Here is a 12,591-nt window from a genome sequence, read left to right as displayed (position 1 = left end):
TCATGAATATCAAAATACTTCATTCTAACCTTACCAGGGAAAGAAGATGTACTAAAAGCCAGATTTTGTCTAACTAAATTAGAGGCCTTATTGGAGGACATCTGATCGTCGACAAGATGAGAATTAATGGAAGCCAATGCAGATTTAAAATGACTAGACTCGGGAAAAGAAGCATACGACTTAGAAGAATCTCTCACAAGACCAGAGCAGGACTGAAAATCAGAAGGTTTGTGAGAACTCCTGGGAGGAGAAACTAAAGAATCGGGACCTGACAATTCTCTACGAATTGCGTACACTTTAGCTTTCAGAGTGAGATTCTCTACTGGAAGTTGCTCCTGAGAAAGCCCAACTTCATCGACTGAAGGAACCGGAGAAAAGATGCCTCTTGACTACTGGGAGCCAAAGATAATGAGTCAACCTCCTCGTCCGCTTTATTATCAAAAACGGGCCGAGGGGTGACAAGAGCAGCCCCAGGAACAGTGGGGGACGTAGCTGATTTGCTTTTTTCAATCAAATCTAGTCTACGTTCCACTGTCACAAATTTTGAAGAAATAGAAGCCTCCAGTTTCTGAATAGAGGAAACCAAACATTTAATTTCGTCCTTATTGGAGGACTCCATTAAGTTTGGTTTACTAACAAAACCTTGCCCTGTCCACACAGGTTGAGTCGAGTAGGGATAAGGTGGCACAGAATACATGGGATGAGGAAATCTAGCTGGCCACCTAGACCGATAAAACGTCTCCCTACGATTACCCGAAGGAAAACTCTCAGGGCGAGAACTAGCCACCGGACTACCAGGAGGTCGCGTAATAGTAGATGTAGCTCTAATTTGACCTACCGAAGTAACCGGGGTAGGAGGAATTCCTGGGGAATCCATGACATTCCCATAAGAAAGAAAAGGGTCAGATTCCATGGGACCAAAACTTCTAGAGTCAACAGAGTCCCAGTACTCTCCCTCTACAGCAATAAAAGGTAATTTAACATTTTCACCTTCATTCGCCATAATGCTTAATAATGTAATAAAGTAATAACAAAAACTACCATGCAATACTTAGCCAAAATTAGCAAGTAGAAAAAATTCTTTTCCTCCTCGAGAAAAACGTGACTGCACTCCACAACGGCGGAAAAGAAAAGATGATACCGGATGTTGGTTTCTGAGCATGTCAGAGGTGGCGGGTCACGAAGGGTGCTTTTTTGTTTACATGGTTTTTTTCCGATACAAGACTGCAAGCAGGTGAATATCTAAATTTATAAAGGTAACGTATTTATTGTGATAAATTCATGGCGTCTGTTGATATCAACTTTCGCGCTCAGCATATAATATTGAGTGAATCCCACACCCGACGCATTGAACCCGATCTCTATTTGGGATGCATAGAGCCGTAAAGTTCCATGAAGACCAACTTTGGTATACAGCTTAGATTATTCTAACTTAGTATCAATTAGCATTCCACACACCAGAATAACGTACCTGGATAAATTATACGATATAAAGGTGAATTTTTACCACTCTCATTTGATTAATTTCAACTCACAAATCCAGTATCTGAATTGTAATCAATGTTCAGATATACATGTAAATAAAGAAAAGAAATCTCTCTCTCTCTCTCTCTCTCTCTCTCTCTCTCTCTCTCTCTCTCCATTGATTTAGATATAGATATTTTTTCTTCACTTTTTTTTCTAATTAGATTAAAATTCAGATAACTGTGCACTTACATCTTATTTTAAAGGGGCATTAGCTGTGAAAGTGATGACAACCATTTTCTTTTTTTCAAAATCTCTCGATGATATTGAAATACATATTGATGACTAATAAGAACATTTATTTTTTATTATGTACAAAAACAAGAGAATTAACCCTAATAAAACTATGTTAGATAACCGCTTTTAATGTAAAGAAATATATACGGAAGATGTATTCACTGCACCCAAATCAAATCATTTCTCAAATAAAAACAAAAACAGCATTTACATTTTGCTGACAGCATGCAAAGGTAACTAAAGAATAATTATACTGTCTTGCAAGACAATAATATTCAATCACCAAAATCACATATTCATTTAGAGGTTAAAAGGTGTTTGAAATAATTAAATACAAGTGTAATTATTACTTTAATATATAATAACTATTATAGGGCAACTTTCATTGAATTCAATATTTGGTGACAAAATGACCGCTAATTCCCATTAAGACAAGAAGATGGAAGGGGTACGCAAGAAATGTGCATATATGTTCTATTATAGAAAATGTTGTGATGGATATATTAAAATGGCTCTTTTATTCTAAATATTCAAGAAAAGTCGTGAACTTTGGTGCCCTTGCTATTTCAGTTCTAAAATTTTAAGGAAAAAGTTGTGAACTTCCGGCACACGATTCTGAATACCAAAGAAAAAGTTGTGGTGCACTTCCGGCACACAGTTTTGATTCTGAATACTAAAGAAAAAGTTGTGGTGCACTTCTGGCACACAGTTTTGATTCTGAATACCAAAGAAAAAGTTGTGGTGCACTTCTGGCACACTGTTTCATTTAGGAAAAGTTGTGGCGCACTTCTGGCACACTGTGCCACTAGTGGCACACTGTGTGCTGCTAGTGGCACACTGTATGCCGCTAGCGGCATTAGCTGCACACTTCTGGCAAACAGCTCTGGCACACTGATTTGTTTGCCGCAAACTTGCAGCAAACTTGCGGCAAATTTGCAGCAAACTTTACATTTTGGTAAGGGTTCATCTCCGTTTTATCAGGGATCTTATAGAATTTCTCTCTCCTATGTTATTAAAATCTTGTCTAAGAAAAGTAAATAAAAATAAAAACGAAAATTTAAAAAAAACACAACCAAAATCATAGAAAAAGTAAATAAATAAAATAATAACTTTATGATATCCCACAATTTTTCAACACTTAGACACATCTAGTACATGGCAGTAATCCATCTTTACATTTTTGATATTCTTTTAGAATAAAGTCATGGGCACACCATTCCAATAGCTATTAAAACACTCCAAATAAAATGAGGTCTTACAGGGGAGATATACCGTTTCTGTTGGTTTCGATTCGTCCCTGACAAAGTTTGTCAACTCAGTTCTCTAACTTCTGAATTAGACTGGAATGGATGTTCACTACAAAGTGCAGTTGTGCAAGATTTTTATAATCTACTGATATGAAATATTTTCAATATTTAACTATAGAAGTCATTCGGTTTCTTTCAATTTTTTGTTCCTATAGTCAGAAAAGTCAGAAAGGGCTAGAAAAAAAAAGAGAAATCAGTAAATTGATACGCAAATCCCCCCCAACCCCGGATTACACAAGACCGATTATATCGGTTAATCTTCATGTTCAACAGTTAGACCATTTTGAGCTTTGACATCGATGTACATAGAAAGAAAATTTAAGAACGCTTGATACAATAATAATAAGTAAATAAATAAATAAGAATAAAAAATGGATGCATAGGTTGAATGTATATTTGTTTTATTTTGCTTGGTTTTAATAAGTACCAATATAGTATTACTAACAGAGTAACGGACTTCTAAATTTTCTATGATGTTCAAAAATTGAAATATATCAACCCCTCCTCACGTAACTCAAAATGAATTTTCCTCACTCTCTTGGACTTAATTGAGAGATCTTTGGAACAAATTACATTCCACACGGCACTCAAGCATAACTAGTTTTCGTTTTCATAATTTTTGAAAGAAAAAAAATGTTTGTTAAGAAGTGTGGGTTGTGATGACAAATAGTTCGCCGTCGTAGTTTACATAGATTTGCGAGCAAATAGAAACCGCCAAGGCTCAACACCAACGGACAGGGCGAGCGGCATACCCCCAATATTAAAGTTATAGTAACATCGCTATTGTCCGATTCATCTAACTTGGCAAGGGCGGATTAACCCTAAAGGGGCATGGAAACGATTTGAGCTAAAAACAAAATTCAAATTTTATTTTTCCATTTCCATTGTTTACAAAGCTTCACTAAAGTATTTCTAATGGTCAACCAAAATTTGAATATCAGTTTTTTAGTTACAAGTGAGATACAGCACTCACATTTCTTTATTATGTAAACAAGGCTCGTGCCATGTTTTTGTTTACATATAGATTGCTTCATAGAAAATAGTATTTTAAAAACAAAATGAAATATGTCAAACACGTTTTCTATTGTCTAAGTTTAGGTAATAGAAAAAAACCCATTTAAAGTCTCTCTTTTTTGTTTAAACCCCTATTTTCTAAACTCATATAAGTCATAATTGAATTCAATTGACTCAGCCCTATCATACCACTTGGATTTAATTATTTTATACATATGTATTCGAATACCCGTTGACATTAGGTCACACCACTTTCCTGTGAAAATATCTCGGCCTTTTAAAATTTAGATGGAAAAGGCATAAACACATATAGGCCTCTTAGTTCCCATCTCTTTTAAAAAAAAAAATCGAGGCAAATCTTAACAACCAATCATAAGCTGTACAGTCCTGCATGTCTGTATGTGTATAATGTACCAGACCTGTTTTGTGTTGTCGACAATGTTTAGATTATCGTCATACTGATGGGTGTTCCTGTCGAGGCAACTAAATAAGAATTCACCGCCTTTAAATTTTTTTATAAAAGAACATTTTCAATAGTTTTCCCCTACGAGTTTTGTACATGTATTATACCATTTTTGAATGTACAAGAATGCTGAAGTCACTTATCTACATGTATTTCATTTTACATATGATGTTTATTTGTCAAGTATCGTTTACAGAGTAAATGACAGGTAATAAATACCCCCCCCCCCCCCCAACGATATATGTTGATTAGAACAAAGCTTGAATACCTGACTAAGACAAATTCATGAATGACATCGTCGGACTTCACACGCAGCCATGGGTATAGCGCACCTGTAACATTGCTTAGCAGTATTTCTCCTTAATAAGACCTCACTCGAGGTAAGAGACATCATTAGGAATAAACACCTTCCGTAAATTTATTGACGTATGATCCTGATTTAGATGGAAAACTTAATAACCAACATTTCATGAGCCGCAGGTGGTCGCTAAGGTTGCCATCTAGAAGCTTTACTTTTCACATTTGACATGTTCGGTTGCTCATATGCATATTTGATTCTCACGTGCTCTTAAATTTCATATTTGATATCAATTATTGGTGATAAACACAGTGGTGATCTTTGGTCGTTTTACAGATGTATGTTTTATTTCCAAGCTAATAATATTCATAGTTATACAGCTTATATAAAAGGCGTCAACAGTTTCACAAGTCATCGGAAAAGCAGTTCACCGAGCTGAAGAGAGGTAAGAATTAGGTGTGGAAGTGAAACAGATCGTGAATTGGTAAAAATGAATTTATGCATATGCATATATATTTAAAAACAAACCAATGTTTTATAATTAATCTTGAAACTAGATATCAGTATGTATAATCAAGTTTTTAACTGAATGATAAAATAAACGGATAAAGCATAATTCAGCATGCATTCCAAAAATGTAGGTTACCGTATTAACTTCTACTTTGATTAATTATGTAAACTATTCACCAAATAATGATGACTGAGAATCTTCTTTGTAAGATTGAAGTATGATTTAATTACTGTAAAATCACCATGTTATAATGTTATTCCCTGTGAAATAAAGTACAATTTACAATAGTCTTTTTTCTTAACGATGAATGGTCAGTTGTAGACATATCTAAGTCATTGTTAAATATTTTAACAGATGTTGACGATAGTACTCTCCCTCTTGTTCCTATCCTCGACTCTTTGTCAGCAAGTGTGTGATCCCCGTGATCCAAATTGCGTGGACACATTCCAGATCGCAGGAGATAACTTTGGCGGGCGTATAACCGCTGACGTTCCGTTTCCCAGAGACGGCGGAAGTGGATTCTCCAATACACCCAATACATTCGATACAGTAGCTGTTGTGGGACTTGAGAATGGGATGCCCCCAGGATTCGATACCGCAGTAGCTCAGGTCCGAGGACTCGATGTCGTCGGCCGTCCATTTGATGTCCAGACCGATTTTGGAACCGTCCAAAGTGGAGTTGGTATTATTGAGACTAGAGCTTTCGACAACGACGAAAACCAGGCCATCATTGTGGATACGAACTACCAACCTAGACCCCCTGTTGGCCAGGGACAAATGAAGAAAGATGTTTCCAACTACCAGCCAAAAATGGACAAGAAAATGGATGCTTACCCTCGGCAGATGGACAAAAAGATGGACATGTATCCTGCGAAGAAGACGGATGGTTATCCCGACAAATCTTTCGGTAAATATCCGGAAAATAATCCATCAAACTACGATAAATATCCAATGGATAAATACCCAGTAGAAAAATACCCGACAGACAAATATCCAGTGAACAAATATCCAGATGAAAAGTATCCTGTGGATAAATATCCAGTTGATAAGTATCCCGTAGACAAATATCCAGTCGATAAGTATCCAGTTGACAAATATCCAGCTGATAAGTATCCCGTGGATAAATATCCAACCGAGAAGTATCCAGTGGATAAATATCCAGCCGAGAAATATCCAGTGGATAAATATCCAGTTGATAAGTATCCCGTAGATAAATACCCAGTTGATAAGTATCCCATGGATAAATATCCAGTTGATAAATATCCAGTTGACAAATATCCAATGGACAAATATCCAGCCGATAAGTATCCAGTGGATAAATATCCAGTTGACAAATATCCAATGGACAAATATCCAATGGACAAATATCCAGCCGATAAGTATCCAGCTGATAAATACCAACCAAAGTACGATAACACTATGGACAAATATCCACGTAAGTACGACAATGGATACGACAAGTTCCCAAAATATGATGAACCATCAAAAAAGTACGAAAAAGTCCCAGACGTTTATCCGGCCAAATTCGAGAAGGGCTTTGATACCTACCCATCCAAGATGGACAAAAAAGTTGACCCATATCCCACGAAGGTTTACGAGCCTTATCCAACAAAGGTCTACGACAGAGGACTAGATGTTTACCCAAACAGGTTCGATCAGAACGACAAATATCCCATCGTAGACAAGAATATGGATACTTACCCTACAAAAGCCAACAAAATGGTTGATAATTACCAACCTGTAGACAAGTACCAGCCGAAGTACGATAAGATGCCAGAAAAACACCAGAAAGGCTCCTACGATAAGTACGTCCCAAGAAAACAAACCAAGTACGACATGGACAAAAAATACCCCACCAAAAAGTCATACGACAATGGAAAAGACGACAATGGAAAATACGATAATGGAAAATATGACAATGGAAAATATGAGAAGAGGCGGAGTAAGAAGAAGTACGGATATAGTTCAAAATACCCTCGTAAATACAGCTATCCTGAGCCCACCCGCCGTCCAGTCTACAGAAGACCCGTGGTGACTGACCCCCCTGTAAATCAAGATGAGTATTACGCCACCCAACCGACTATAACCAGGAGAAGGAACGTCCGAAGGATGCGTCCACGCCGTCCCTCCAGAAGGAGATCCGGGTATTAACTCACAAATCAGGAGAAAGCGGACGCCTCTTGCTCCCTTTTTGGTAAGTTTTGTACACATTTATTTGGTTACAAAAGTCATTTCCTCAATTCAAAACGCAAAACCACTTACTAATTTCATTAAATTGCAAACCTTTCAACGAAGTTTGTGATTATTCATTCGTGAATTTATTTATTTGATTACAGACTAATTGTCGCTAACAGCTTCCAGTTCAGACAGTGAGATGGTCCTGCGATCACGAGTTTGTTTTGTGTGATTTGTTGTCTAGTAATAAATAACATGACTCTGAACCTTTTCTGTTTTTATACACATTGATCGCAAAATAGGCATACAATGAAAATTATGAAATATCAAACAAGGTGGGCATAGACAAATAAAAAGTGTACACAAACAAATGCAAAACAAGATGTACATGAGTGCCTGCAAAGAATTTTCATCAATACATAGATGCAGAGGAAGGTGTTTGCAGATGAATTACAAAGCAAGGTGATCATAGACAAATGCAGAGATGTACATACAAAAAAACAAAGCAAAGTGTACATAGAAAATACAAAGTCAGGTGTACATAGAAAAATACAAAGGAAAGTGTACATAGAAAATACAAACCCAGGTGTATAAAGAAAAATATAAACCCAGGTGTACTTGAATACAAATCCAGGTGCACATAGAAAAATAGAAAGCAAAGAGTACATAGAAAATACAAAATCAGGTGTACATAGAACAAGATGTGTTTGTGAAACACAAATGCCCCCGATAATGGCCAATTCCGAAGATGGCCAAGGTCACAAGGGCAAATATCTTGGTACCAGTAGAAAGATCTTGTCAAAAGAAATGGTCATGTACAATATGAAAGCTCTAATGTTTACCATTTAGAAGTTATGACCAATGTAAAAAAAAAAATTAAAGTAGGTCAAATGTCAAGGTCAAAAGGTTCAATACCAACGGAAAGATCTTGTAACAAGGAATACTCATGTGAAATATCAAAGCTCTATTTCTTACTGTTCAAAAGTTATTAGCAAGGTTAAAGTTTTCAAAAAGTAGGTCAAACTCCAAGGTCAAGGTCACGGGGTCAAAAATGTTGGTACCCACGGAAAGCCCTTGTCACAAGAAATACTCATGTGAAATATCAAAGCTCTATCACTTACTGTTCAAAAGGTATTAGCAAGGTTAAAGTTTTCAAAAAGTAGGTCAAATTCCAAGGTCAAGGGTAAAAAATGTTGGTACCCACGGAAAGGTCTTGTCACAAGGAATACTCATATAAAAGGACGTTGAATGAAAATTGGTTGGGAAAACAAATTGCTCATAGACAAATACAAAAACAGGTTACATAGCCAAATACAAAAACAGGTTACATAGACAAATACAAAAACAGGTTACATAGCCAAATAAAAAAACAGGTTACATAGCCAAATTAAAAAGTAAGGTAAACATACACAAACTACAAAGAAAGCGTACACAGGCAAATTACACATTACATGTACTATGCACATAGACGAAGTACAAAGCAGAGTTAGAATTGAAAGGTATATGTACCGTATGGACAATTCTAAGACCAGATGTTCAAAACGAGATGTTATATGAGCAGATTGCAAAGCCAGGAATATACCGAAAATTATAATGCAAGGTGTTCACAGAAAAAGATAAAAGGAAGGTTTAGATATACAAAATTACAAAGCAGGGTATACACATAGACAAATTTACAAAATATGATGTACATTTACAAAATTACAAAGCAAGGTATACATTAACAAAATTACAAAGTTAAGTGTACATTTACAAAATTACAAAGCAAGGTATACCTACATTAACAAAATTACAAAGTTAAGTGTACATTTAAAAAATTACAAAGCAAGGTGTACATTTACAAAATTACAAAGTAAGGTGTACATTTACAAAATAATAAAATAAGTTGTACATTTAAAAAATTACAAAGTAAGGTGTATATTTACAAAATTACAAAGTAAGGTGTACATTTACAAAATTACAAAGTAAAGTGTACATTTACAAAATAATAAAATAAGTTGTACATTTAAAAAATTACAAAGTAAAGTGTACATTTAAAAAATTACAAAGTAAAGTGTACATTTACAAAATTACAAAGTAAGTTGTACATTTAAAAAAATTACAAAGTAAGGTGTACATTTACAAACTTACAAAGTAAAGTGTACATTTACAAAATTACAAAGTAAGGTGTACATTTACAAAATTACAAAGTAAGTTGTACATTTAAAAAATTACAAAGTAAGGTGTACATTTACAAACTTACAAAGTAAAGTGTACATTTAAAAAATTACAAAGTAAGGTGTACATTTACAAACTTACAAAGTAAAGTGTACTTAGACAAAATGACAAAGCAAAGTGTACATTAACAAAAGTACAAAGTAAAGTGTACATTTACAAAATTACAAAGTAAGGTGTACATTTACAAACTTACAAAGTAAAGTGTACATTTACAAAATTACAAAGTAAGGTGTACATTTACAAACTTACAAAGTAAGGTATATATTTACAAAATTACAAAGTAAAGTGTACTTAAACAAAATTACAAAGTAAGTTGTATATTTACAAAATTACAAAATACACTGTACAAAGTAAGGTAAATACATAGACAAAATTACAAAGTAATGTTTGAGTAGACAAATTCCAATTGAAATTGTACAAACTGTAATGCCAAGTGTACAGACGTATGAATCGAAAAGAGTTTTTTCTCCTTGCCTGATAGTCACGTAACATACACTGCAGTAAATGATCTGTTTACTGCAATAGACAAAAGGGATATAACTGACAAAAAATGAAGCCACAGAGAAAAGGTCAAGATAAACAAACATGTAAGTGAATATTTGTAATTTTAACACCATTTTTCTGATGTGTAGAGAAACTGACACGGTACATTCTGAGGAACATGCACGTCCTCTGAAGGATGAATTACATTTGGATGTATATGACGTAATACATCGCATAAATGCGTAAAACGACCTGAATTACACGTATAGATGCTATATTTTCGCACATTGATCAAAACAGACGAGATGTATTACTAGCGCATTGACTACTTTATATAGAACACAATGAATTTTTATCTGGTTTAAATCAGAAATCAGGGGACGTCATCATTTCAGATGCACAAATTCTACTTTGCAGAAAAGTCTGGATGTATGACACTATCCAAACCCATATACGTGTAGTTATTTTTAGTCTCAATGTTTTTGCTTTTGGAACGCGTTACAGTTGTAAATAATGCGTGTATGAATACAGGACTTACTTGATGAATATAGAACGTCTATTTTAATGGCTGGAAATTCGACAAAAATGTAGTAAAAAGTAGAATGTAAATAGAAGAAATGAATTTCATTAATGAAAATGCATGAGGGTATGAACTGCAACGTATGAGAACTTCATGAAGCATGCTATTTCATAAGCTCATGTATTTTCGAGAATAAAATTAATTTCTTAAGCAAACTCAATCTAAGCAAAAAATATTAAATGATTTAAAACTATTGTCCTTAAAGAAATCCGTGCGCAAATGCAACAGGAGCAATGTGTGCAAACGTAGTGCTCGTCGTTTAAGATGCACAGTCACGGTCATACACCATGTGAAGGACCCAGTTTTTACCGAAACTTTTAAATGAACTGACTTAAATTCTCCTTAGCTTTACAAATGATAATGATAAATCTTTCGAACTTATTGTGGGGAAAATTTCTAAATTGAAATCAACTGTTATACAATTGTCATAGATTATACAAAATTGTAATTTTATCTTCTTGTAATTACAATATTAATAGATACATCCCGAATGTAAATTTGAATTTTAAAAAAAACCGCATGAATTTTAAGTATATAAATATTAGGAGGCTTAAGAATGTATTCACGCACGTGTTCGATGTTTCCGTCTGTCTCACTTTATGGATATATTTACATCTTTAAAACACGATGCATTTCTTTGTCGGCGAGTCTATTCATCACTGTTTATTATTTACCCTCGTCATTTTACGATAATTACTTCAGAAATAGAATTATGCAGATTTTTTAGAAGGTCAAAGAAGGGAAAATGGGTGTTTTATGGAAGCCCAAGTAAGTACATTATCATGCTTGTCATCCATCAGATTACATCGTTAACAGATGATCGGAGTGCGCCATGATGTTTATAGATGTTAACGGTATAAAACCTCCTTAGAACCTCCTATTAAGCCTGGAACCGTGGAATCTCCCCTCTGAGGAAAGATAATAAGGTATTTTGTTTCATTCAAATTTTCTCCAATTTGATATTTTTTCAGCACCTTTTACGAAGAGGAATCTCACTCTGGTGTTATCATAACTCTTTTTTTATTATCATGATAATTCTAGATTTAAAACCCAAATACAATGTAGTTTTAAAATTGAGTAAAACGTTATATTCATGGTACATTACAAATTCAGAATAGTTTTTTTTTTATTGCAATACATGTATTTTATCTATTTCACATGTACAAAGATTACGTCAGTTTTTCTCAATTATTTTACAAGAACAGAAGATGAAGGCGGTAGTAGGTCTGCTCTTTCTGACTTTCGCGTCCTGTCATGTACACAACCGATTCGGCGGCAATAGATTCATGTCCCCCAGAGGCAATTTCTTCTCTGATAGACGACAATTGATGTCAGAATTTAACAATGGCGTGAACTTCGGAAATCAGATCGGAGATGTTGGCGGTTTTCCAGCTGATTTTATCGGAGCTCCAGCTTTAGGCGTCAGCCCTTCAGCTAACGATCTTGGAATTGACAACGCCGGGTTGGGAGTTTCTGCTTTCGACGGATTTTCCTCCGATAGGTCCGGACGTTGGGGTTCACAAGGAAGCGGATTCTCATCTTCCTCTTGGGATAACGGAGGATTTGATACAAATTTTGGCCAGCAAGATTTTCCCGGCGGATCTCAGTGGCAGAGTGGAGGAAACCAACCTTCAAGTTTCACTTCCGGTGGATTTAATGATTTATCCTACCGTCCTTCTCATCAAAGAGGTGGGCGGCGACCGCGGTACTGAAATGTTGCTGTCAAACTGCTGTTGTATATTTCATCATTTTGTCGTTCATTGATAAAATTTATGAAACTTG

General features: G+C 35.1%; 1 protein-coding gene and 1 long non-coding RNA gene across 2 annotated transcripts; both read left to right on the top strand.

The window, feature by feature from the left end:
• Positions 1-5,708: 5,708 nt before the first annotated feature.
• Positions 5,709-7,542, top strand: LOC125649298 (uncharacterized). The gene has a single exon (XM_048876736.2). It carries the CDS (start codon positions 5,709-5,711, stop codon positions 7,503-7,505), a length of 1,797 nt encoding a protein of 598 aa, XP_048732693.2. The 3' UTR covers positions 7,506-7,542.
• Positions 7,543-11,452: 3,910 nt separating this feature from the next.
• Positions 11,453-12,591, top strand: LOC130055072 (uncharacterized). The gene is made up of 2 exons (XR_008803302.1): positions 11,453-11,735; positions 12,015-12,591. It is a non-coding gene; the product is annotated as an uncharacterized LOC130055072 (long non-coding RNA).

Source organism: Ostrea edulis, chromosome 5 (assembly GCF_947568905.1).
Source record: "Ostrea edulis chromosome 5, xbOstEdul1.1, whole genome shotgun sequence".
NCBI classification, from domain to species: domain Eukaryota; kingdom Metazoa; phylum Mollusca; class Bivalvia; order Ostreida; family Ostreidae; genus Ostrea; species Ostrea edulis.
Note: the sequence above shows the minus strand (reverse complement) of the source record. Positions and strands in the feature narration are given on the sequence as shown.